Raw genomic sequence first — 26,501 nt, 5'->3', positions numbered from 1 at the left:
AGTATTCTATTAGTGTTCTATTGGTGCTATAGGAAAGAGACAGAACATATTTCTCCTAGATTTCCACTTCCCCCATAGCACCCATTACCACTTCCCACTGTTTGGGTGGATTTGCTATTCTCCAGAACAGTGCAGCTGGTGATGCTGGAAATCGCAAAGCAAAGGTGAATAACACTACTTTCCCTCCTTCCTCCAATGGTAAATCTGAATCTATGTTCCCTCACTAAACAGAAGAAACTCTTTAATTCACAGATGGGCAAGTTTGGGCAAGTAGAAGGTTAAAAAAAAGAACCTATCAACAGAATACAGGTTTACTTTTCATTTTGTAAAAGTAAATGCTATTGAATTTAAATGAAACTTTCACTGTATTTACCTGATACTTGGCAAGGCCCACAATTACTAACTTAAAATAAAAAACAGACTAGTTTTCTTCTATCCAGCTCATTTAAAGATACAAAAGAAGAAATAAGGGGGTGGGGACTTTAGAACTTACTGTCCATTTCCATCTTGAATGTCTACAGCATTCTGTGGTTCTGCATTTCCTATCAACAACCGCAAGCATTCTGAATGTCCATTTGTAGCTGGAAAATATTACCAACAAATAAAACACTGAAATTACCATAATATTAGAAAACAGACAAATCACATTTGCCCCTTCTTCTAGCACCAGTAGAAAATTCCAGAGCTGATTATCTTAGGGGAAAAGCCCTGCACCCACACTTCCAAGCACGTCAAGCTATTCTGCTTCATGTTCAAGTCTGCTGCCCTAATCAAGGAAAAGGCAGGATGTTAAAATGAGAGCAAGAAAGTAGATTGTTTAGAGATGACTAAATTATCACGATTACAAGAAAGCAACTTATTCTTCTTTATGGTCTCTGTGACTCATACACGTGGGTGATTCTCTAGCTAACTTACCGGAAGATGACGAACATCTTAATCTATTTCTGAACCTCCCTTCAGCCACCATCTGGGAGAGAGAGGCAGGCGAGCTCCAACTGCCTTCCTCGAAGAGGACCAGCCCTCCCTTCAGCCACCATCTGGGAGAGAGAGGCAGGCGAGCTCCAACTGCCTTCCTCGAAGAGAACCAGCCCTCCCTTCAGCCACCATCTTGAAGGGGAGAGAGGCAGGCGAGCTCCAACTGCCTTCCTCGAAGAGGACCAGCCCTCCCTTCAGCCACCATCTGGGAGAGAGAGGCAGGCGAGCTCCAACTGCCTTCCTCGAAGAGGACCAACCCTCCCTTCAGCCACCATCTTGAAGGGGAGAGAGGCAGGCGAGCTCCAACTGCCTTCCTCGAAGAGGACCAGCCCTCCCTTCAGCCACCATCTGGGAGAGAGAGGCAGGCGAGCTCCAACTGCCTTCCTCGAAGAGGACCAGCCCTCCCTTCAGCCACCATCTGGAAGGGGAGAGAGGCAGGTGAGCTCCAACTGCCTTCCTCGAAGAGGACCAGCCCTTCCTTCAGCCAGCATCTGGAAGGGGAGAGAGGCAGGCGAGCTCCACCAGGCCTGCCTGGAAGAAGCAGAGTCCTCCCTCTGGTCCATCTGCCTTGGTCCAGGCCTCAGAGGGAGAGAAGAATGCTGGACCTGATCCCCTCCCCCCTCACCATTCCCTTCTCCTTTTGTGTCATGTCTTTTAGATTGTAAGCCTGCAGGCAGGGAACTGTCTGATTAAAAATGATAAATGTAAGCCGCCCTGATAGCCATCAGGGCTGAAGGGCGGGATATAAATACCTAAAAAAAAAAAAAAAATCATATGCCAAGACAAACAACAGGATCATTCTTGCAAAAGAAGTATCTGCTGTTGCCTTGATAGCTATCCTAAAATGAGCAATGGAGGTAGAAAGTTTTGGGACCAAACAACAATTTTATGTAAGTACCAAACTGGAATTCCACATAGTCATGCAGTCAGATTTGACATCACCAGCACAGAGTGGCCCCACTCCATCTTCCCAAGAAAATTTAGTGTTGATATAAGTTGGGAACAACTTGAAGGCATACAACAACAACAAAGTCTTAGGTTGTATGTCACAAAAGGTTCAACTGGCTTTTCTGTGAGTAATGCCAGTACCACTGAGAGGGAGATGCAGGAAGGGAGATGAAGAAAAACTGTCAGATACAGATTTTAAAAATCCCCTTAAGAAAAGTTTGATCAAATGTTTGTCAGACAGTGAGATTCTGGCAGCAGAAGGTAGACTCAGAGAGGAAACCACCAAGTACTTTAAGTACAACAACAAAACAGTGGCTCAGACAATACAAGGAATTGGTATATGCTTGAGTGGAATTTTAAAGGCTTGTGAGAGGCCTCAAAAACACAACAAATCTCTGTCTTTGGAAAGGCAGAGTGAATACTCCAAGCCATGAGAAACAGCATGCATAGGTCTCAACTGTGAACTTTCCACTTGGATTCTATTGGTTTAGATTATGCAGTGGAAACAACTATAAGACAAAAGGAGTGTGAAGAAGCATTTGGTCCACTGTACAATCTGCTTAGTTTTCAGAGACACAACCATGTTAGCCTGCAGTACCAGTATGCAAAGCTCGTTTGAAATTGAGGCCCGAAACACATGGGCCAAAAGAAGTGGCTTCCAGTCGCTTTGGAGTTGTGGCAATTATAGATGACGCACACCCCCAATGTGGCCCTATCTGCTCCAATGCCGCCACAAAAAAGGAATCAATTTAAACCTACTCATAGCAGCTCTGCTTGAGACCTGCAACAGCAGCCTGCTTTGGGAGTGGGCTACGGGGTCCCCCGTGATCGTGCCCTGATCAGCCACAAGCCACTACTTCCCAGCCATCTTCTTCACCCCTAACTGAAAAAAGTTGCAGCATAATAAGCTTTTTTTGACTTAATGTATTTCCCTAGATGCATGGAGTGAACTAGAGCCTAAATGCAGACTTTTATAATAAGACTATATGTCTACACATAGAAATGCAGAATGTGTGGGTATGGTAACAAGGTGACAAGTTCAGTTTTAACAATGGTCAATGAGGGACAAAGACAGGAGGAATGATGTTGCCTAAGGAACTGCTGCCCAAGGCAGGAGTGAAGATTGGAGGAACAACCTAAGATATGCAGACAAAACAATAGTACTGGCAGAAAGACCTGGAACATTTTCTGAAGAAGGTCAAAGAGGAAAATGCCAAGGTACACTTAAATGCTGAACATTAAGAAAACAAAAATAATGATTACAGACTATATACAAGAATTCCTCTTAGATAACGAGAAAACCGAAATAGTCAAAGAGTTGCCATACCATAGATAAAATATTGATCAAAATGGAGACAGTGGTCAAGAAATCAGAAGAACACTAGGAATGGAAAGGGCAGCTGTGAAATAACTTGAAAAGAATTTAAAGTGTAAAGATATAACTCTGAACACTAAAGTGAGAATCATCCAAGCCACTGTATTCCCCATCACCATGTACAGAGGGAAGAATTTGACAGTGAACAAAGCCAACAGAAAGAAAATAAACTCATTTGAGAAGTGGTGCTGCGGATGGCCATGAAGACTAAGAAATGGGTTCTAGAACAGATTAAGCTTGAACTCTCCCTGGAAGCCAGGATCACTAAATTGAGGCTGTTGCACTTTGGCCACATCATGAGAAGGCATGAATCCCTGGAAAAGGCAATGATACTAGGAAAGGCAGAGGAAAGTAGAAAAAGAGGAAGACCACATGCCAGATGGTGAGATTCAATCAAAGAGGCTACATGCCTGAGCGTGCAAGACCTGACCAGAGCAGTGGAGAACAGGGAGTCTTGAGAAATGTATCATTCACAGATTTGTCATGAGTTGAAGTTGACTCGAGGGCAGTTAACAACAAACAACAACAAGAAACTTGTGGATGGGTGGATGATCATGTGAATGGTGGATGAAGTTTTGGAATGTAGTGTGAAGCAGATTGGGAACCAGAAAAGAGATGTGATAAACTGGCCAGTGGCACCCTTGTGAAGCTGTGATGTTAACAAGTGTTATATATGGTTAGTGTGCAAGGAAAATATTTTTTTTGTTCAACCCATTTTTGATGGATTAGAATTTGCAGATATATTCCAATTCAGCTGTTTCTCGTTGCCATCTTCCTTTATTGTTTTTGTTCTTTATTATTTTATATTGTCCTTTATTGTTCAAAGGCCAGAGATGGAATGTCCAGTAAGACTGAATTGTTCTGCAACCAATTTTTGTGTATTGTGTATGATGCCTCTGAAGACAAAGAGCTCTTGGTATTATTTCTGACAATTAGCAGTACGCTGCATTAATCACTTGCCCGTGAAATGATGAGTCTCCAATTAGAACAAAACATTAACATTTTGTTAGCTCCCACTGACCCAGAAACTTTTCTAGAGAAACCAAACATGATGAAACAGCCAATACGACAGAGACTCCACTAAGCATACATACTGCTATGAGCCATGGTGGTACATTTCTGAACACATTTTTCTGAGCAGGAGCCTGTGCAAAGAGTATCTGGTGAGTGATGCATGATTTCTTGAGAGAATCCCTTCAGAAACAGCAGAACTAGTAGTGGTGGTGGTAGCAGCTGAACCACGGTGTCTGAGATAATGTCTGACACCATTGTATCCTATATCAACAGTAAAGAGTAACCTGCTGTGGTGCTGTAGTTTGGAGCTGTGTGGCAAACACCTGATGAATCCAACGAGCAGAATCAACCTCTCACTCAATGGGCTAGTCCACCCTGCCATTCTTGTTTTTCTTAGAAATGCATTCATCCAAAATATCTGATGAATGCTACTTCAGAGTAGATTTCTCCTTTTACACTGACAATAATTTATCCATGTTAGCAGTTGGAGGTCAGGCATATTCCTCCTCTACTGAGCAAATTATTGGTCCTGAGGAAGTCAATGTGAGGGAATCATTTTCCAAGACCAGAATTCCAATTCCATTATGAGCAACTTTTGCTGCTTGAAGTGAAGCGAAAGCCAGTTATATGATGACTGATCTGCTATCTGAACAGTGATCTCCCTTAAGTAGTCCTTGTTTTGTGAACTCCCAACAAATCATATACATCTGCACTTTATGTCGTTCATCAAGACAGAAGAGGCACTTAGATGTCAAGATCCTACACATACTTAGCCTAATGTAAATATACTCCATATATAGGTATTCTGAATTCAAAAGCATCACAATCAACAGGACAATGGCTCCCAATTGAGTGCATCCATTGCATAATATTCAGTTGTTGTTTTGTGCCTTCAAGTAGTTTCCAATTTATGGTGACACTAAGGCAAACCTATCACAGGATTTTCTTGACAATATTTATGCAGACGGGGCTTGCCTTTGCTTGCCTCTAAGGCTAAGAGTGTATGACTTGCTCAAGATCACCTTAGTCTTCAGAGTCGTCCAATGCTCAAACCACTACACCACACTGACTTCCAATGTTCAATTGGCTTCTCACATACCAATTGAAAAGTGAGAGAATACTGAAAATGTCCTTGTAAAATATCCTGCTGAACCATGGGACACACTTGTGAAACCTCTGAGAAACTGCAATCACTGGTGCTACTATTTTTAGGTTAGCACAGTGCCCCAACCAAATTCCAAGCGGTCTGCACTGGATACTGGCATCTTTCCTCTGCAAGAGGTACAACTCACAGGCTGTACAAGAAACAATGAAGGCCCCTATAGAAGTCCAAAAATACATCCAACAAAAAGAGAAAGACACCCATTTGTGATGGCGATAGACAAAGCAAATTCAACAGAGTTGCTTGATGATGTGAGTATTCCCTATGATGTTACTCATGTGGGGAGAATAACCTAACACTCTCTGCCATGTGTGGTGATGGTGGAGTGCATCAGTCAAAAGTTACTCAGCCCAAAAATATTCTACAGGCTTCAGACCAATATAAGTGAGTCACAATAACCATACAGAAGAATATTTGAAGCTTTTGCTACAGTTATCATAAAATGTGGCCCAGTAAAAACAAATTGAAAGACAAAAGTTAAATGAATTTAATCTGGACCTAAGAGCAATTTTAAAATTATCAACATAAAAAAGCAAGCAAATTAAAACATATACACTATATACATTTGTCTTATCTAACACATATTTTAACTTCATCAGCTGAAAAGCCTTCAATAGCAGCATTCATACCACTAATAAAACAAGACTATATATTCACAAAAGTCATTTACATGACCGAAAAGGAAAAAAAGAGATGAGGACAGAAGAGGGGGAGATGCATACTCCAGCCTAAACATTTAAGAGCTAATCAGCTGCTCTTAAAATGACCAGCTTCAAGACAAGTTCAAGTAAAGAAGAAGCCCTATATAGCTGACTTTTCTGCAGGGCTAATGAAAGGCCCCTACATCACCATCTATTATTTCTCTAAATTCAGTATTAAAATTAAGCATTAACGAAGTTTACCTGCAGCATGTATTGGTGTTCTTTTTACAACATAGTCTTTTACCAAGATAGAAGCTCCCTGATTAATGAGTACATCCACACATTCAACATGCCCTTTAAAGGCTGCAAGGTCTAATGGTGTTCTTCCATTATTGTTCCGGACATCAAGGTCCAACAAAGATTGTACTAACACTTCCAGAGCTTGATGGTGTCCGTGGTAGGCCTGAAAATTTTCAATATATATGTATATATTTTAAAAATCTGACTTGAAATGAAAATGTACACTTTATCAAGTTACCACATGTAGTTCACATAACAACAAGCACAAATAATTGTTGATCTGTAAATTAAACTCAAAGCTATGATAAATTGCCCCCCCCCCCCGGGCATGAACTTTAAAATAGGCCAATAATCAATACTGAATACTTACAGCTAAGTGCAATGGACTAATAGGTGCCCTGTTGTCTGAATCATTCAGCATGTCAGTTCCGGATGTTTCCATTAGCTAAAGAAAACATACACATGCAGTTGATAACACAATCATTTTTAAATTAACATGCACACTTAAGCAGTGTATGGTTCTATTATATCTTTATTAACAGATAAGAAGTAATAAGGTTTAGAATTCAAGTACAAAAAACTGACTAAAGAGTTGGATGAAGATTTGTGTAGCATATTGTACTGATTTTTTTTTTAAAATTGGCAACTCATTAAAAATGGCAAAAGAACTGGTTGCTAACCTTTAATATTGGTTGTTTTGAATAGTCATCTATGAACACACATATGTGCTTGTGTACCTAATCAGAACCTTCTAGAGCTGAGCACAGCATTTTCAGTGGGACCTCTACCCACACAATGCACATGTCTAGATAAGATTCCCCTCAGTTCCTGGCCTACTGCACAGCAAAACAGAAAAGATAAGAAGGAAAAATGTATCCATCCTTGTAGACTGTGTGAGTTCACAGATTACTGCTAGAAGAACCACAGTTACAGGTAAGCAACCTGTTCTTCTTTGTCATTTCTGTGACTCACATAAAAAGGGTAGGTTAACAAGCAGTATGCACTAGCGAATGGGAGAATGTCACTTGAAAATATGGACAATACCACTCTGCCAAAACTGGTATCTCATCTCACTCTGATAACAATATAGTAATCCTGGGTGAATATCACAGTTGAGACTGTTTTACTGATGTTCTGGAGAGGGATTCTCCTGAGTAAGGTGGCAGAAGCTGTTAGGGCTCTAGTGAAATGACTGTTTAAACTCATCTGCATTCAACATTTGAACAGTCCATATGAAAGGAGGCTAGATTCTGTAACCCACTGACATGGGTGGCAGAATATCTTTCCAGGACCCAAGTAAGAGACAATTTGCTTAAGAGAAGGTTGTTGCAATCAAAATAAAATGATATTTTATGAATGTATCACCTACCTGAGAAGCTATAGCATTCAAAATCAAAGCTGTTCCAGGACCATTGACAAATGGGGTAGCCAACTGATCCATTGGCATTTTCTCAAATTAATATTTTGCCACATCCTAGAGGCTCACAATATTAAAAGCTGTCTTCCATTCTGACTCAACTCTGTAAACTTTCTGGTGTACGTTTGTTAAAAAAAAAATTAATGTATTTCTTCCCTGTAGCCCTAACGCTGCTTTCCTTCCTGTACTCTCACCTTGCTATGGAGCTTCCAGTCCTAAAGTAACACTTTTCTAAACAATACTTTGTAACTGTCAGGATCAAATAACCTGCTCTTGTTTTGGTCCACTGAGAAATCCTCATCTGAGGATTCTGTATCATTCAAATCTAACATCTTCATCTCTGTCTGCATGTCTTATCTCTTAACTCTACCTCCTGCATGTGTAAGTCTTCCTTTTCTGATTTTATCTGACATCTCATTAATTTTGTCTAATTAAGGTATCTTTTAGAGAGACTGGATTTTATTTTTATTTTATTTTTTGCTTCCTCTGTAATTCTTTAATCAGGTTCCTGGTTTTGTTTTGTTAATTGGTGAGTCTGTGAAACTTCTTGTCCTTCAGACTTTTCACCACTTCCTAACATATATTCTAAAGTCATTAAATATACATTGCTATCATTTTTAAAATTAATTGCTGTAAAACCGGTATGAGAAATCAATTTAATTAAATTAATGTTATTCAAATTCACTGCAGTTGATAAATTTGTATCATTGAAGGTATTTTTAATCCTTTTCTCCTTTTCCGTATTAATTTTTTAACTACAGTTTTTATTATAAAGAAATAATTGCTCCTGTGCTGAATCATTGTTGTTGATTTGGTATTAACAGAACTGAAAGCCTGTACCTGAGTCTGCAGTCCAAAACACACCACAGAAATAATCCAATCTGAGACCGCTTTAACTGCCCTGGCTCAGTGCTAAGGAATCCTGGGAACTGTAGTTTATTGTGGCACCAGAGCTCTCTGACAGAGAAGGTTGAATATCTCACAGTTCCCATAATTCCCTAGCATTGAGCCAAAGCAGTTAAAGCGGTCTCAAACTCGATTATTTCTGCAGTGTGTTTTGGACCTGAGTGAATATTGTAGCCAGGTAATTCAAAAATTCTCCCTTAGTCTCAGACTCACAGTTTGTGTTTAAATACAACTTTTTTCTCTAGCATTAATTCACTATTGTCTGTGCTCTAGCTGGTCTCAAAATACACTCTTATGCATTCAACGACAGAGTCTTCTCTGAGTAGCTGACAACTCTTAGTTTCTGCCATTCCCTTGTGCCTAGAATCCTTTGAACCAATATGGAAGGCATGACTGAGCTTAAATCACCTGAACTCCCTTTCTCCCCCTGGGGAGACAATGCTGGTAAGTCTTTTGCTTTCATTTCCTATGTTTATCTTTCCTAACATTGGCCGGTTACAGACCGGCACTTGGGACGTCCACAGGACGTCCCATTTTAAAAAAGGGGTGTCTCTTCTAGATGCCCCTGGCTCTAATACGGACTCTGTCCGTACAATATGGCGCCAGCCGTTCCACACGGCCGGCGCCATCTTTACATATCGGACACTGTGCGTCCGAACGTGTCGCGGTGCTAATGATGTCGCGAGTGTGCCAGAGGCGCCTCGCGACATCATTAGGGCGCCGCAGAAAGAAGCTCCATTTTGGAGCTTCTTTTTTGCTCCGCAAGGGAGCCGCGCGGTGTGGTTGCAACGGCTCCCTTATGGAGCAAACGGCGGCGGCGGCAGACCGCCTCAAAGCAGCGGTCTATAACCCGCCTTTGTCTTCTCCGAGTTAAAATCTGAGCATGGATCTTCCCTCTGATGAGTGGATCATAAAGAAATCAGATAGGTACTATCATGGTCCAACACCAATTCAGTCACAGCAATATGCAACTAGCCAAGACATTATTAATTCTTTGTATAGTATTAGAGAAAAGATGGAAGTATATGTACCCAAATTAACTCAGGTAGGATATGTATGTTTGCTTCATTTAAAACTGGAAGCTGAGTCCAGAATCCTTGATGCCTAACTGTGTATTACACTAGCATAGTGTACTTTTTGCTAGGGTATACAGTGGAAGTGATGGGAAATCAGAGAAAGCCATCACCATCAGGAGAAAAGGCTGCCTTGGTAGCCCCCAATCTGTTCTCCCACCCCATCCCCATGCTCACCAGCCACCATTTTCCTTCTCTTGCTGTTATGTCAACTGTGTAATTACATTGGCCAACAGAATCTCAGCTTCATTATGGTTTACATGTGTAATGAACTGTTTGCATCCATATTCTTGTGGAAAGAACTTCATATTCTCATTACGTATTGAGAAATTGTTACTGAATTATTTTTTAAACAAACATTGAAAATTTAGCTTCTATATTAACTTTAGGAAACAATTTTGGATTGTCATTGTTTTAAATATACTCAATAGCAGTTGTTGGGACACTTGCCCTGGGAGTCAGCCCATGTGTGTAATCCAATTTATGTGGATGGATTTATGCAATATTAGTGTGCTTGTTAGTTTTTCAGGAGAGAATTGGATAGATCCCCTGCCCTTAAAAGGTTTACAATTTAAAACTCAATATAAGTAGGGAGGAGAAGGTGGGAATAAAGAAAGAAGGAGTAGGAATGTACATTTAATTGATTGTGTATTCCTGAATGGCAGTAGGTTGGACTGGATGGCCCTTGTGGTCTCTTCCAACTATGATTCTGTGATTCCCTCTGTATAGCTTTCACTAGTTTAGAATTTATTTATTTTTAGGATAGATTCTGAAACCTATTCAGAGCTACGCTACTCAATGTCCAAGTGAATGGCAGAACTATTTTTGTCCATTACATTCCACTATATAATTTGCATACTTGCAGCTAATTGAGCAGCTTTGGTGCAAACTGGTACTGGTCTCTTCATCTGGTAGCTTTTTCTTTTTCTCCAATGGGGCATGGAGATCTTCCCCATATTGTTCAGCATTTTAACAGATCATCTGTAGCGTTCATATTTAATTATCTACAACCTAATGTCCAACTAGCTTCAGAGTAATTCAAATTGTTCTGTTACAGAATGAGAGAGAGAAAAAACTTCTCAACAAGCTGGGAAGGTAGGAGAAGAAAAACTGAAGGGGAGAGAAAAGCAGGTCTCCTGTCTTGATCAGCTGGTGTGAGGGAATATCCCAACAGTTGGAGATTGCCCTGAGAATAACAATGTTCAACTCAGGGCATTGTTGATCATGCTTAAGATCCTTAAGAGATAAATCACCACTGTATTATTCTCTTGGAGATATACCAACTGTGCGGTTCCAGTGTGATGCGTAGAATCCCAGACTGGGTGTTATCTTGCTGCTTTGCACAGAAGACTATTGTAGTGTTAACTGTGACAACCTGAACTGTTTGTTGGTGGTTAGACAATTTACATGTAGACAAGGCCTTTAGTAGAGCACAAAGTTCTAGAGCTTTCCTATATAGCCACTGCTTTGAAGCAGGCCATCTGCTGTGAAACGTACAAACTTTTAAATGGGCCCCCAGTCCCCAAAATGTCTCTGGTAATGGACAGAGTTGTATGGCAGGCTCTGAAGAAGGGCCATAGAAAGTCGAGGTTTGGAATAAATACTCATTCTTGCTGGTTGTTGAACACAAAATTCTGCAGGAGCCAATGTCCTTATTGTGTTATCAAAAGCAAAAACCTTCAAACAAAATATATGATTTCAAAGTACCTGCCTACTAACATTTTGGCAGTGCTTGCACTTGGCCACTATGTAAGTTTTCCCCAGGCAAATGAGTCATCAATTGTGACTGTCAAGGACCAGTTTTAGTAATTAACAATTTTGCACAGTTGCAGTACAAAAGTTTTTCCCCCCAGTATAAATTTTGCCCCTAAGGCTGATGCACTTCTCAAAGTACTCCTGGGATGACATAAATCCCAGATTTCATGAAGGACGAAAAGGAAGTCAAGATTATAAATAAAGGAGCAATACCTCAGTAAGGAAAGAGATCGACATGAAATGGGAAAATAGTGAAGGATAAAAGAAATAGAAAGCAATGCTATTAAGCACAAAAGCTCAGTCAGAAGAATAAAAGGCTAGAGGTTTCTAATCGGGCCATGACTATAAATAAAAAGAAACAGAAGGCATTGGCAGAAATAGCCCAAACATGTGCACTAGGTGCTCTAGCTGGTCTCAAAATGCACTCTTATGCATTCAGTGACTATGCATTCTAGACTTTGAAAATCTCCCAGTTGCCATATGGACAGAAGAAGGAAGGGCCAGCCTGCAAAATATGCCCCTTCATACCATCTTAACTAAGAACAGAAACAGCAAAATGTTGGCCTATGACTAACATCATCCATTTTTTTCCCTCCTGTTTGGTTTGTAACGCCTTGCCTGATGAAGCCAGTGAAGCTTTGAAAGATTGCAACATGTACAATGTGCATTTTGGTTGGCCAATAAAGGTGTCACTGTTTGGTGGATTTTTGATTGAAAATGCACTAGGTGGGCAGTGTTCCCAATAAAAATGCTATGCTCAGTTCTAGGTTTTGATCAGCTCTTTCTAGGTGCACAACCAACCATGTGGTCACAGAGACCACAGAGAAGAAAGTTCTTATTACTACCATGAAAAAGAATGGGGAAGAATTTGAAACATATTAGTGTAACAGTGGTTGATTTTAGCAGGTTAAGTAAGGCTGGATAGTAAAAGCTGTCGGGAAGGCAAGGAACTGAACAGTTGTAGCTGAAAAAGAATGTGAGCTCCAGCAAGTCTGGTTGGCACACAAGAATGACCCAATCATAGTTTTTCCCCAATGCCATCCCAAGAATTGAAACACATGATTAAAATGTTAGGAAGATAAGCTAAGGAACCAAGAAAGCTGCATGAGCAAAAGTTGCCAGAAAAATAAGCAGCCATTTCAAATTTGTCTGGCCTTGAAGTACTAGAACACAGTTGACAATATTAATTGAATCTGAACTTTTCTAGGGTTTTAAATTAAAAAAGAAACTAAATAGTATGGGTAAGTATTTTAACCTGAGTCATTATTGTTGTCCTTGCTTGTTGTTTCTCTTACATGATGGGAAGTGACTTCAACTTAACAATGATCTTGTGAATGAAAGACCTCCAAAAGACCCTGCTATTAACAGCCCTGCTCATTCTAATAAAAATACTAGGCTCTAAAATTACTAAATTTCTGCAATAAATATTTCCAAAACAAAGACTGCTATACTTACGACATCTAGAGGTGTTTCACTGGCAATCTGCAATTAAACCCACACTTGTTAAACACTTGACAATGTGAAAATAAAACTACTATGAGCAATCTGAATTTTAATAGTCATTTTTATTTTTCTTCACAAAACACAATAACTAACTAACAATGCTTAAATAAATCTGCCATGACAACAAAATATGTACCTATCCTGACAGATACAGTTTTCCCAGTTGTTTCATGCATGATTTGCAGCTGTCCTATATAAGCAAGAAACCATCTCCTTTGTGTAGTTAAAAAACAACATTCAAACTGATTTCACACTGGCCAGGATTCAGTCACCAACACTTATTTTGTGGAGTGCAGGCTTTTGGTTTTCAGACAGTATGCAATATGTCAAACCACTTCTTAAAAAGAGTGGAATATCAAAAGCTATTAGCATTTTGAAAGAAAAAAGTTTTTTTTAAAAAAATCCATGCGTAAGCCCAAGCTTTCAAATAGTTTTTTACTCATGGTTTTAATTTATAAATACTCAAAAGTAAGCACCAACTGCTCTACTATTTTATTGAACACTTTTTTATGTTTTAATAACAACTTTTCTATATGTACTTTCTAACAAAGAATCATTTCAGTCATTAATTATTGCTAAGTGTCCTTCACAGTAATTTCTCTTACCAATTCAAGGCATAATCGATGACCATAAGCAGCAGAATAATGAACTGCATTATATCCTTGTTTGTCTCGAATCCCTGGATTTGCATCGTTTCGTAATAAGTACTCCAGGCACCTACACAAAATAAACAACATTTTTATCTTTAATCAATGAGGGGGTTAGTATGAAGTTTGTGAATGGTCCCCACCTAAGAAGTATGTCTTTGATAGATGCATTTACTAGCTAGCTTGGAAAAGAATATAATGCTGCTTCCTGCCTCTACAAAATGTGATTACTTATCATCACCTATGACTGCATTATAAGAGTACAAATAACTACGTGAAGTCGAAAGCTTTCATGGCCGGCATCTATAGTTTTTTGTTGGTTTTTCGGGCTATGTGGCCATGTTCTAGAAGAGTTTCTTCCTGACTTTTCACTAGCATCTGTAGCTGGTGGCATCTTCATTCTTTTGTGGCAAAATTTGCTCAGAGAGTGTTTGTTTGTTGCTGGAATTTTTTTGCCTTTGTCTTTTCTGAGACTAAGAGAGTGTGACTTGCCCAAGGGCACCCAGTGGGTTTCCATGGCTGAGTGGGGATTCAAAACCTTATCATCAGAATCCAATGCTGAAACCAGTACACCATATTGGCAGTATACAAAGTATAAGATAATAATTACAATAACTATTTCCTCTTATTGAAGAAGTATTTAACTTCTGTGTAAAATCAGAAAATGAAACAAATTAAATAAAGTGGATTTTCTGCATTAGAATAATTGAATTTTCAAATATCAAGTGTTCAATCATGGTTTATAGTCACAATTTAAGTGGCTGTTGTAAGTTTTTCTTTTATTTTGCACTGACAATAACTTATTTATTCACATAGGTGGTATATTCATAAGAACAGCAGCTCTGTTATCAAAATATTCTGATCCCTTATAACATATATCACCATAGTAGTGAGAATGACCATGACCAAACACTATGGTTCTGCTGTCTAGAGGGAAAAAGTAATTTTTATGGCAATATATATCATTTGGATCCATATTAGAACTGAGTTTTTGAGCACAGTCAATCATACACATTTTGACTTTTGTAGTTCAGTAGGGTCTGTTCCACCCTACTATTTCCCAAAATGTTGTGATGCTTACTTTCCATCAGTGTCTGAAGCAGCTGCATAGTGTAGTGGTGTACAGCCCCTTTCATCAAGATCATTTACACTAGCTCCAGAACCCACAAGCGCAAACAGGCACTGGTAATTACAGTTGGCAGCAGCATAATGGAGTGGAGTTCTGTGACACAATGAAAAAGAATAGAAAATAGTTAAAGTGATACCTTATAGCAAATTATCCTTGCACAGGAACAGCTAACAATGCTATTTATTTATAAACTTCTATTTACAACATTTCTTTTCTGCAAGCATTTTAACAAAGAAACAATTTTAAAAATTGTATGTTTAGTGGGGATTTGTCAGTCACACTACTGTATATCCTATAAGTTCCTAAATAAACAAGAATCCCTAAATAAACTGCTTAAAAGTATAATTATGTGAGAAAATATGTCATCTTCACCATGATGTTAAGATCACTGTAGGCTGATTAGACAAATTTTTATATTATTATTATCCTCATTATTATTATTATGGGTTAGTTTAATAGCTTCCCACCTCATCTGTCCTGAGTCTCTGTCCCCCACTGGGTAGTCACATAACATAATGCTTCACACGAGGCATAAAGGCCAACACGTTAAAACCCAAATGCAACAGTATAATACCAAATGGAGTGTAAGATGCTAACCATATGGTTCAGGTTTATATTCATTAGATGCTACGTTCATATCTCCTGTACAAATGTTTTGTAAAATGCATCTATGGCAAGCTTGGTTTATCTTAGGTAAGAAACATAAATACTCATGGGTGAGTACCCAGCTTGTTGGGGGAAATTAGCTTACAGTTGTAAACTGCTTAGAGACTGCTTAGTGCAGTATGAAGTGGTATATAAATGAAGCTGATATTGCTATTGCTATAAATACTCAATCTAGTGGAGGAATAAATACCAGGACAAGTAAATTGGTAAACAGCAGGACAAGGATGAAACTTGAGTCTGATTTCTGAAATTGATTTGCTGGGCAAAATCTTATAAGTATTACTTTACAAAACATACACCAAACATCGCCCAACTACAGTTTTATCAATTACCAACAGTTTTGCCAATTACTAATAAACATAAATATTTCATACGCATATGACATTTTTATATTATATATATTGTGTATGTGTTTTTTATGCTCAAGAAAAAGGTCACAGACCTCAACCATAACAAACAAACTGCATTAAATGGAACTCTATTATACATGCAGAAAGAAAAACTTGTCTTGCCTTCCAAATTTGTCTTTCTTATTGAAGTCTGCACCTGTGTTGAGCAGCAGATTTAGGCACTCCAAATTCCTGAAAATTGAATTAGACAGTGATAATTTCTCGCAAAAAAACCAAGACAGGGTGAGTTTTAATTAAAATTATTACAATAGTGTTAAAAGCATGCAAAAGGTAAACATTAAAATAAACTATTAATATTAAAACAAACACATGGAAAGGATAAAAGGCAGTTAAAAGAGTATAGTTTGGGATTACAGTTATATGTTGGGGCCGACATACACCTTTCAGGTGGAATTTCTGCAGATTCCCAAACTCGACTCCACCAAAAATTAAGATATGCTCTATAGCAGGATAGCATGAGGGGCTGTCATCAGAACAAATAAATGATGCACACATGACATTGTATACACATGTTGGAGTGCTGTGCAGGTACACCTGGTAGGTTTGTGTGTGTGTGTGTGTGTGTGTTTGTTTTGTTTTGTATTTTTGCTGGCAAAATGATGACCTCATTTTCTCACAGAGAAATTCTGCTGGATCTCTATTTTCTCTACAAGGAGAAGGAACCATTACATTCTTGAAAAAGTAACTCTGGATCTAACCATATACTGATACAGTATATTTTATGTATTTTTATATTTGTGTACATACACAACTGCAATATTATGAGGTTTGAACAAGGGTCTCTTCATGAACTACAGGTTTTCAAGTAATATACATTAAATTTGATCAAAATAACTAGCATTTCAGGAGACCACTTTAATATCCTAGATCTCCCACAATTACTGTACAATGCCTTACTTAATAGTGTGTAACATGTTTAAGTAGTGCCCAGCAGAAGCAGCTTTAACTATAAGAATACATACCCTCCGGCTGCAGCTGCATGAAGACAGGTCCTGCCAAAATCATCTGGGGTATCTATGTCAAAGCCTATAAAAGAAGCACTTTGTGAAGCTCTCTACATAAAATTAATCTCTATTCTCTAGCTTGGCAGAATACGCTGTGAAGAAAACTTCCTCATGCATTAACAGACTCATGCATTATGATTTTTATAAAAATCAATACCAGAAGTATGTTCTTTTAAAATATGAAAAAAAAACCCAGATCTTAGATTTGTAGGATAGATGCTACGCCTTTCCAGATGTAATGTTAAATTATGATTCAGTGTTATCTGCACAAGCATGGGGTTCACATACTTCTCCCTCACCTTTTCCCCTGTGGAACAGCTGAGTAATGTAAAGCTTTTGCTTTTAACCTGAAGCACAGCCCTCTGTCTCAACAATTCTTTGGGGAATGGTGTTTAGTTTAATCTAGGGTTAACTGAAACATGTCAGGATCAAACCATAACACGATCTTGGCTTGTGCACTAACCAAGGTTTGTTCACATAACCACATAGTTCTTTCTCCCAAGGTTTGATAACAAGGAGGTGTGCAACAAAGTTTGTAACAAGGAGGTGTGGGGTTCATAAAAGAGGAAGCATATGCTTCTGATCTCATTGCAGAAGCACTCAGCGGAGCTGGGGGGCTCATAACTCAAGGCTCATAGACACAACACAAAGCTATAAATCATAGTTTAGCATTATGTCTCAACTAGTCAAATGACTTGTTATTCTTTCAGATGCTTCTTTGATGAACAGAATGCAGCCTGCAGGCCTTCCAGGGAACATTTTTTCACACAAAATATGTATCCCCATACCTTTGTGGTGGTGGGATTTTGCTACAATCTGACCCCTCCTAGGCTGTTCTAGTGAACTGGAAATTGCTTCCTTAGCAGGAGTGAGGCATGCAGAATTGCTCCTACATTCTGTGTGAGGTGTTTTGAGTAGAAAACATGTTCTTCATTAAAAAAAAAAAGGTATGCGATGTAGCAGGAGATATGCAGCCCCTACAAGTTCTTGGCGGGGACAATATATTCCCCCCATCCCAAATGATGGCAGTGGCCCGCCTCTGGTTTAGAGTAAAATAATTTCAGGTATAAAAACATTTTAATGTAAGGTTTATTCCGACTAAAATTATGCAACTCCTGTCCAGGGACAGAAAAGAAATTTCCCAGTAGTGTACTGTGCAAGATAGAGAATTTTGCTATTTACCATTACACTGTATGTAAAGATTAAAATACACCCATCCCTGGAAATTCCCATCACAGTAGCTGCCAAGACGGCAACCCGGTTTACAAAATGACTTTCATATCAAAACCAAAATGGCAAGTTGATGTTTATGTCATATGAAGGACACCACTTATTGCCACTCTCTGAGCAGAGTGAACTATGAACTATTATAAAGGCACTCACTATATTTATGTGAAATCTGGCTCCCTAAAAGTTAATCAACAGTATGACATGAATAGAACAACAACTTTGCTTTTTCAGACCAATACAGCTATTCAAATTTATAAATCAACTGTTCCCATGGAAAAAAATATTAAGAGAACAGTAATACCTTAATTTCAAAATTTGCTTCTTGATATTCAGAATCACATATTAAAAGTGTACATAAAAATTATAAGTATGGCAATGTTTAGAGCTAATCAATGTGATTAGGCAGTGAATGAACTTTTGGATGTTATAACACTCTTGAAGATAAATTGTTGCAGATGTGGGTGGGTGGCCACAGAGAGTACAGCACAAGACTCTCTGCACTTTCTAAATGGAGTGCAGGATGTAAACAGAATAAATAATGACACCGCGAATAAGAAGTCAGACAAGCAACAAGTAAAAGCTCTGAGTACAGCTCCCTTCAAGGGCCCACTACCATCCAGACTGCACAATTCCCTCCTTCTTGTGTCAAATTTGCTGAAAATCAAACATAGTGATAACGGCACTCTACAGACGGGCACAATGGGGCGCCATCGTTACGTAAGATGGGCAGCACTTCCAGACACCCTCGCACATGACGAGGGTGTCGAATTGGCGGTGCCCTGTACAGATGGGCACCGCCATTTTGACGCAACCGACACTTAGCGTCTGTACGTCGTGATGCCATTGTGATGTTACAAGTGCGCCATTGGTGTGCTGCGGCATCACAATTGTGCCGCAAAAAGAACCTGCTTTTTGTGGGGTTTTTGCTGCGCGAGGAACTTGCGCAGTTTGTCTGCTGCAGCTTCCACGCGCAGTAAAACAAGGCCTTTTTGGGCAGTCTGTACCCCGCCAACTTCTCCTTTTGGTGCTATGTAGTTTCACCACAGGTGGATGTGTTCTTTTTGAGTATTAAATCATGCCTGACTCAATGCTAGGCTAGTTAGAAAAGGATTTAGGTCCTTTGCTGTTTGTACCTTGATATTCTTAAGGGTCTTGGAATCAGAGATCAATACAACAGAAGAGGAGGCTGTTTCTGTACAAACAATGGCTTTCTTTGCAACAATAAGATCCACAGAAAATTGATTTTAAGCTAAGCAAAGTAGATCAGCTTGTATCACTGAAAGCTCTGATCACCGTGGTTTGCTGTTTTGACCAAATTACAGTTTAAAACCAGGGGTTGGACTGGATGGCCCTTGTGGTCTCTTCCAATGCTACAATTCTATGATAATTATAGGGATAAACAGTGGGGTTTTTTTTTATATGTGTTTTACTTTCTGCTTTCACATTAAGAAACAGATTCTTTTCTATCCTCACTAGGAACCACTATATCCCTCAAAAAATAATAAAAACCTGGATCTCAAAATACAGGGGAATTATTCTTTTGAGTGATGTGGACAACTGTACACAACAGCAACTGTTTCCTATGTATAGCATGTTCATAACTAACAGCACATACTTGGCTATGAGAGCATAAGACAGAGGGAAAAGGCATTTCAAGGGCATGAATACATTATAACAAAATGTATTACCTATTGTATCTAAAGTTCTATACAGAAATTATAAAATGCTAGCAGTTTCAGTTTATAATAAATAGACTGATATATAAACTAGTTAGGTGTACTGTACAGACTAATGTATACATTGGTTAATCTAATTGAAGTAAACTGAATTCAAGTTGGTTCTAGCACTCCAAATAAAATATATGAAGTGGATTCTGCTGCATTTAAAAACCATGGCACAAGAATATTTGGGATAAACTAATTCATCAAAATAACCAAACATGCACAACGTAAGGGATATAAATGATATAAAGATGTCAAATAGATATCTAATGAACTGAACACAGAATGATGCCTGTATTTACCTGGTATGATAAATCATCCAATTACCAAGAAAAGCAGTGCTAAAATCAAAAGCCAAAATGTTGTACTGTGTGATAAATCAGTATCTCTAGAAGCTGAAACATATTTGGAATATTCAAATCCATATATAAATATTAGAAGCAGCACTAAGGATAAATATTCTAATGAATTCTGCTTTGGAGTCACAGCAATCTCTATAGTTGTTCACTAGGGCATCCATCTAAAGATATCCAAAGTAAGGAGGAGGAACCAAGGCTAATACAGGTTGAGTATCCCTTACCTGAAATGCTTGGGGCCAAAAGAGTTTTGGATTTATATATATAATATTTGCATATACATAAGATACTTTGGAGATGGGACTGAAATCTAAACTTGAAATTCATTTATGTTTTGTATTTTAAATAATTTTGTGCATGGAACAACATTTGCATACACTGAACCATCAGAAAATAAAAGTGTCACTATCTTTGCCACTCATGTGGACAATTTTGCATTTTGGAATTTTGGATTAGGGATACTCAATCTGTATTACAAAAGTAAGTATACACAAAGTATATGCAAATATTTCAAAATCTGAAAAATTAAAAAATACAAAACGTCTGGTCCCAAACAGTTCAGATAAGGGATATGCAACCTGTACTAATATTTTGTAGTGCTCATTATTTTAAAAATATTGGCAATATACCTTATATTTTCTCTTTGGGTGAATTATATAGGGATAACTTTTTATCACTGATTAGAGACAATATTAAGAAAATATTTTCTGTAATTAGGTCAACATTAAATCAAATTAATTTAGAACTCCTTATGACAAAACACATGTATAGACACTATTTTAAACTACCTATGATAAACTGGTTAGGTTTCACTACTTACAGAAACCACCATCTTTCAAACAATGATTATCTTGTTTCTGTCTACTAATTGTTGTTGTTGTGTGTCTTCAAGATTTCTGACTTATGGTGACCCTATGGCTACCTTAACATGGGGGTTTCTTGGCAAGATATGTTTAGAAAGGGTTTGTCTTTGCCTTCCTCTGAAGTTAAGAATACATGATTTGTCCAAGGTCGTTTAGTGGATTTCCATGGCTGGGAAGGGATTCGAACCTTGGTCTCCAGAGTTGCAGTCCAATGCTCAAATCATTTCTCATATCTACCAGTTCCTTAGATAAAAAAAGAACTGTACTAGTGACATAGAATTGAGGATGCAGTAAATTATTATTTACATGAACAACAGCCTGAAATGTGTTGTTGCATCACTGACTAAATAGATCTTAATTAATATTGGAACATCATAAAAAATACAAAATGTACAATCTCCCTATATTTGTGTCAGTTTTCATTGATAGTTTTTTAATGTTTTTATTTCTTATGACCCCTGGCAGCTGCTATGTAGAATGCACAATTAATATTTATTACATAAATAATTGCAATGTTATACAAATTCTCAATCATTTGAGCATGTTTCCTGGTCTCCCATTGGGAATACAGGCTAATACATAAAACCTTATCACCTGCTGTTGTTCTAAAAAAGGACAATAGCAACTATTATCACCACATAAGAGGCATTACTATTAATGCAATACTACATACATTACTGTTTTGCTACTAGACATCCTCTATATCAGGGGTTAGGAATGTGTGGCTCCTTAGCCTTCTGCAGCTTCCAGATCCCCAATTTTAACAGTTGGGTGGGTTTTGGCCTGAAAATTGCTCCAAACTAACAAATGTGGCAGTTTTCTTTTTTCCCCTTCTTTCATATTAGCTTTGGATCCCAAAAGTGTTCCTTGTCAGATTGGAATGCACTTCTGTTTTGATGGAGATGTGAGAAACTGAGATCACACGTAATTCCACAATCCATCCTCGCCCAACCATCCAGTCCTTCATATCAGACTATATGATGTCCCAGAGGATCATCTAACCTGTAGAAGTAGCTTTTACAGGGAGAGGAATTGCTGAAGCAATAAGCAGAAAGTTTCACTGCACAAGCAGGACTCTATCTATCGTTCTTAAAGTCCAAGCAAACATATATAACTTCTGCATTTCTTGAATGTGTTCTTCCTCATTATGGCACTTATCTTCTGAAGATCACTTTGCTCCTCTAATTGGCCATGACCATCCTTCAACAAGTATATTTTACAGATTCAAACAAGCTGGTACCATGATTGCACAGTTGTTGCTATTATTCTGCATACTACAAGCCTATTAAAGAAAACTGTATGGTGCTAGAACCTTTTTGTTTCATGCTCACTAGTTTAAAAAAAGCATATTCTAAAATGTTCATCATTTGCCTATACATTTAAAGGTTATAGATTAAAGAACTCTTTTTCACTGAGACTGCACTAGCAGAAGTCTGTAATTTAATATGTCAATAAAGGATTATAATAAAAAGATCAGATTAATTTAAAGAACCTACCTGATGAAAGCAGCTTTCTGCAACAGTCTGAAAATCCACTTAATGCTGCCAAATGGAGAGGAAACATTCCATGTATACCCCGCCTAAGATATACCATAATCAGACATCACAATTTCATTACAAAGGAAGTAATTAAACATGTCATGCTAAATTCCATGTATACAAGGTTGCATTTAACAGCCTTTGTTAAAATAAATATAAGAAGTTACTAATACATGGACATGTAACTGTTCCCTCTAAACAGAGTACATACTTTCAGGACATATAATTAAAAACTGATCATTATCTGTGTACAGTAGCAATTCAGGGAATCTTCTTTTATTTAGAGAGAAGGATATTGCATTCAGCTGCATAAGAAACCATGTTTTATTAAAAGAAAATCTGAATTTCATATAAAGAATCATATAAAATCTTCATATACATAATTCTGTTATTGTTTACTGTACTTCAAAGATTGTAATGTTCCAGATTACGGATTATTTGTTTATTTACTGAAGATTAAGATGCTATATGGGCAAGCTTACTTGCCTTCCTGCCAGTATCTAGTATAATAGATAAGTTGTACCTCTTTCCTTATGTTCTAAAATGGTACCCTATTGTTACCACTACTTATTATGGTTAGGGTGATTTATTATGGTTACACTAAAATACGTTATGAAGCATGAGATATATTCTCATGTGCATGCAGGCATACACACAAATTTTCCTGATATATATTTTACATTCACATAATTAAAAACATTAAATGTTGCTTACTTTGCAGTGTCAGCACCACTTGTAATCAATGTGTTGATAAGCAGCTCATGGCCATATCTGGCTGCTATGTGCAAAGGTGTATTTCCATTCTTATCTTCACAGTCTATTTCAGCTCCTAGAAATTAAGTTTGGGGTGAAGGAGGAGTAACAACTTAAGCATATTTTACTAATCACAAAAATGATCACACTAATGAATATTTTTGATCATACATTATAAAAAAAAAATCAGATCATCAAACGGAGTCTAAACTGCCTGAAAATCCCCATATATAACGAACAGCCACTCCCCATGTTAAAAAGAAGCAAAAGAAATATGGAAATGATCACTGGATGTTGGTGGATGTTGGTGGCTCTCATGTCAGTAGGGTAATGAGTTCACTCTAGGTTTTAGTCAGAACTAAGCAAACTATTCAAGATTCTGAATAGTTTAATTCTTTACATTGGAATTAGGAGATGGAATAGCTCCTTTACAGTTCAGACTAAAGCCCAGAGCAAATTCACTGTCCTATTAATACTGAAGCTTTTAGCTCCCACTGCAAATTGTGCTATTCTGCCTCCTTCTCCTACTTCTATGTAAATTGGAAAGTTATTTTTAATGATAATGACATGCTGAAACCATCCATTACTAAGAAGTGGTAGGATGGTGCTACGGGTCTTAAATATCCTTCACATTGAAAATTGGATGGCATCTGGAACTGGCAGATCTCACTACAGGTCCTTCTTCTCACGTACAAAAATAAGTCCATTCACTTACTGGAGAGAACAAGTTTAGTTTCAAAAATAAAATAAAAATAAAAACGTATGTTAGTAAAATATAAAACACATTTAACTGAGCAACACAGGTTAGTTTTAGAATCTCAGAGACCATACTCTCCAATGAAAATTTCACTGAAAAAAAAATCAGACTCACAGGTTGTCACAATGATCACACTACATAAGCAGTGGTACAGGGCTGCTCTCAGAGCAAACTGACTACTTAAGTCAAGACAGAGGTAAATCTAGTAAAAAGATTCTGCTTCACTAAGGATCTCACAACACTATGGGATTATGGGAGCCTATGATACTAAACTAATAAAATTGTGAATTGGTGTTTAAGATTAGCATTTAACATTGTGAACACTAAGCTAAGGAAAGCTGTAACTAGGAAAAATGTAACTAAATAGGTGCTAGAGCATGCTGGAATTACAGGCATCTGATGTAAATATATAGAAGAATATGCTGTGGGTTTAGCAACCTGAAAAGTCCAGAAATGAGCCTCAAGAATCTGCCATGCTTTAAAACACAATGTAGAAGAAAAAGTTAAAGCTAACAAATTAACTGAATGCTGTATATACTCATCTATAAGTCGAGAAATTTATGCCCCAAAATTGACCCCAAAATCCTGGGTCAATATGGTAATGCCAATGATGGCAGCTCATTCAGTGACAAACACACACACACACCCTTCTTCCCCACTTTCCCTTAGTGCCTGGGAATGGGCTGCTGGAAGCAGAGAGTGTGCAGGGCAATTTTTATTTCTATGGGAGCAACAGCTGATCCAGTCACACACACATACACCTTCCTCCCACTTTCCCTAATCCAGCATGCACAGCGTGCACACACACTTTCTCTCCCTCTCTGCCTTAGCTCGTTTTACATTTGGCTCTCTCCAACTGATTCTTCACCCCTGCCTCCTACTCACCCTCTGTGAGAATGCAAGCCGGTCACTGCAGACAACTGTGGACGTGCCAGCAGTAAAGAACTTTCATTCCAGGGAGAGTCTACTGTAAAAGTAGGTTTCTGGGTGGGATTGAAGGGGCAGAGGGCACCTGTAACTGTTTAACCCCACTCCAAGGAAAAAACTGCTGAAACTGGGGGGAGCTCTTTGGTACTTCCTCGCTGCAGCAGAGAAACAGCCTCTGTCTACTGATGGGGAAATGCTGAAGAGCCATCATGGACCTGAGGAGCCTCGAAGTTTTACCCTTGACTTATCCACAGGTCATACCAAAATTCATAACTATGGCCCCAAAACTTGCCTTCGATTTATACACGAGATCGACTTATAATCAAGTATATATGAAAATTCAAAATGGCTTTAAATTATTGTACAGAACAGAAAAAACTTAATTAATATTTCATTTTTTTTCTTTTACCATTCTGGATGATGGTTTGTGATCTTGAAAATCTTCCATGAATTGCTGTCATATGCAATGGCGTTTTTCCATCTTTACTCTGAGGAAAAAGAAGTCAACCCATGGCTACCATTTAACTTACAAAGTTAAAACTGAATTTTCAGATTTGTTTTCTCTTCTGGTTTATATTCTTCCTCTACAAATATGTTGTGGCAGTGGCAAGCTAAAATAATGCAGTAAGCATTTCGATGTTGTCAGTCTTGCATGAAAACATTTGAAGCATATTAGAAGTATTGTCTACCCAGCAGACAATCTTAGTAGCTAGCTAGCATCATTGCCATAATTTGAAAGCAGTTAAAAACAGCATTTCATGAGTACCTAAGACAGATAACTCTATTACAAACACTAGAGAAGAGATCTCTTGTTTGTAGACTATCCATCTGACCCTTTGGTGTCACCTATAAATTCAGAAGCAATTAATTACAAACACATGTAATGGCAACTATTCCATTGTGGAGGGTAGTGTGGTATTTCAGACACAATAATTCTCCCAGAGAAACATTCCAGAAGGTCAGGTTCTACCAGGTTAAATCATGAGATGTTTCCAAATATAGCTATAGGGCATTTATACAAAAGGCCCTTGGTATCTGCTAGGTTTGGTTCCAGGACCTCCCGTGGATTACAAGATCTGTGAATGCTCAAGTCCCATTAAACACAAATACATAGTAAAATGGTGTCCATTATATAAACTGGCAAAATGAAGGTTTGCTTATTGGAATTTATACATTTTTAATATATTTTCAAACTGTGGATGCTTGAATCAGTGGATAAAAAATCTGTGGATATGGAGGGCTGACTGTACTATGTAATATATGTAAACTTTGATATGAAAACTCGAAGAGAAACCATGCCCATCCCAATTAAAACTATCATTTGTTTTGCTGTATGATATATATATCATTTTAAATTCTAAACCACTTTGAGGACACTGGCAGAAAGTGAGTATATAAATGTATTTAATACATATGAGTATATAAATGTAA

General features: G+C 38.0%; 1 protein-coding gene across 7 annotated transcripts in view; it reads right to left on the bottom strand.

Moving 5' to 3' along the window:
* The window catches only part of LOC149309756 (serine/threonine-protein phosphatase 6 regulatory ankyrin repeat subunit A-like), a 97,977-nt gene that overhangs the window by 12,656 nt on the left and 58,820 nt on the right, over nucleotides 1-26,501 (bottom strand). For all 7 annotated transcript variants that reach the window (XM_089533001.1, XM_089533002.1, XM_089533004.1 and 4 more), the window contains 11 exons: nucleotides 25,480-25,558; nucleotides 23,348-23,462; nucleotides 22,592-22,674; nucleotides 16,884-16,947; nucleotides 16,024-16,092; nucleotides 14,798-14,938; nucleotides 13,675-13,786; nucleotides 13,022-13,048; nucleotides 6,786-6,860; nucleotides 6,377-6,578; nucleotides 494-581 (listed from right to left, as the gene is read on the bottom strand). In XM_089533001.1, the coding sequence (XP_089389127.1) occupies nucleotides 494-581; nucleotides 6,377-6,578; nucleotides 6,786-6,860; nucleotides 13,022-13,048; nucleotides 13,675-13,786; nucleotides 14,798-14,938; nucleotides 16,024-16,092; nucleotides 16,884-16,947; nucleotides 22,592-22,674; nucleotides 23,348-23,462; nucleotides 25,480-25,558 (1,055 nt within the window). The remainder of the gene's footprint in view (nucleotides 1-493; nucleotides 582-6,376; nucleotides 6,579-6,785; nucleotides 6,861-13,021; nucleotides 13,049-13,674; nucleotides 13,787-14,797; nucleotides 14,939-16,023; nucleotides 16,093-16,883; nucleotides 16,948-22,591; nucleotides 22,675-23,347; nucleotides 23,463-25,479; nucleotides 25,559-26,501) is intronic.

The sequence above is a fragment of the Sceloporus occidentalis genome, unplaced genomic scaffold, assembly GCF_023333645.1.
Source record: "Sceloporus occidentalis isolate IW3139 unplaced genomic scaffold, rSceOcc1.0.p SCAF_7, whole genome shotgun sequence".
Taxonomy (NCBI): Eukaryota; Metazoa; Chordata; class Lepidosauria; order Squamata; family Phrynosomatidae; genus Sceloporus; species Sceloporus occidentalis.
This window is presented reverse-complemented; position numbering and strand designations above follow the sequence as displayed.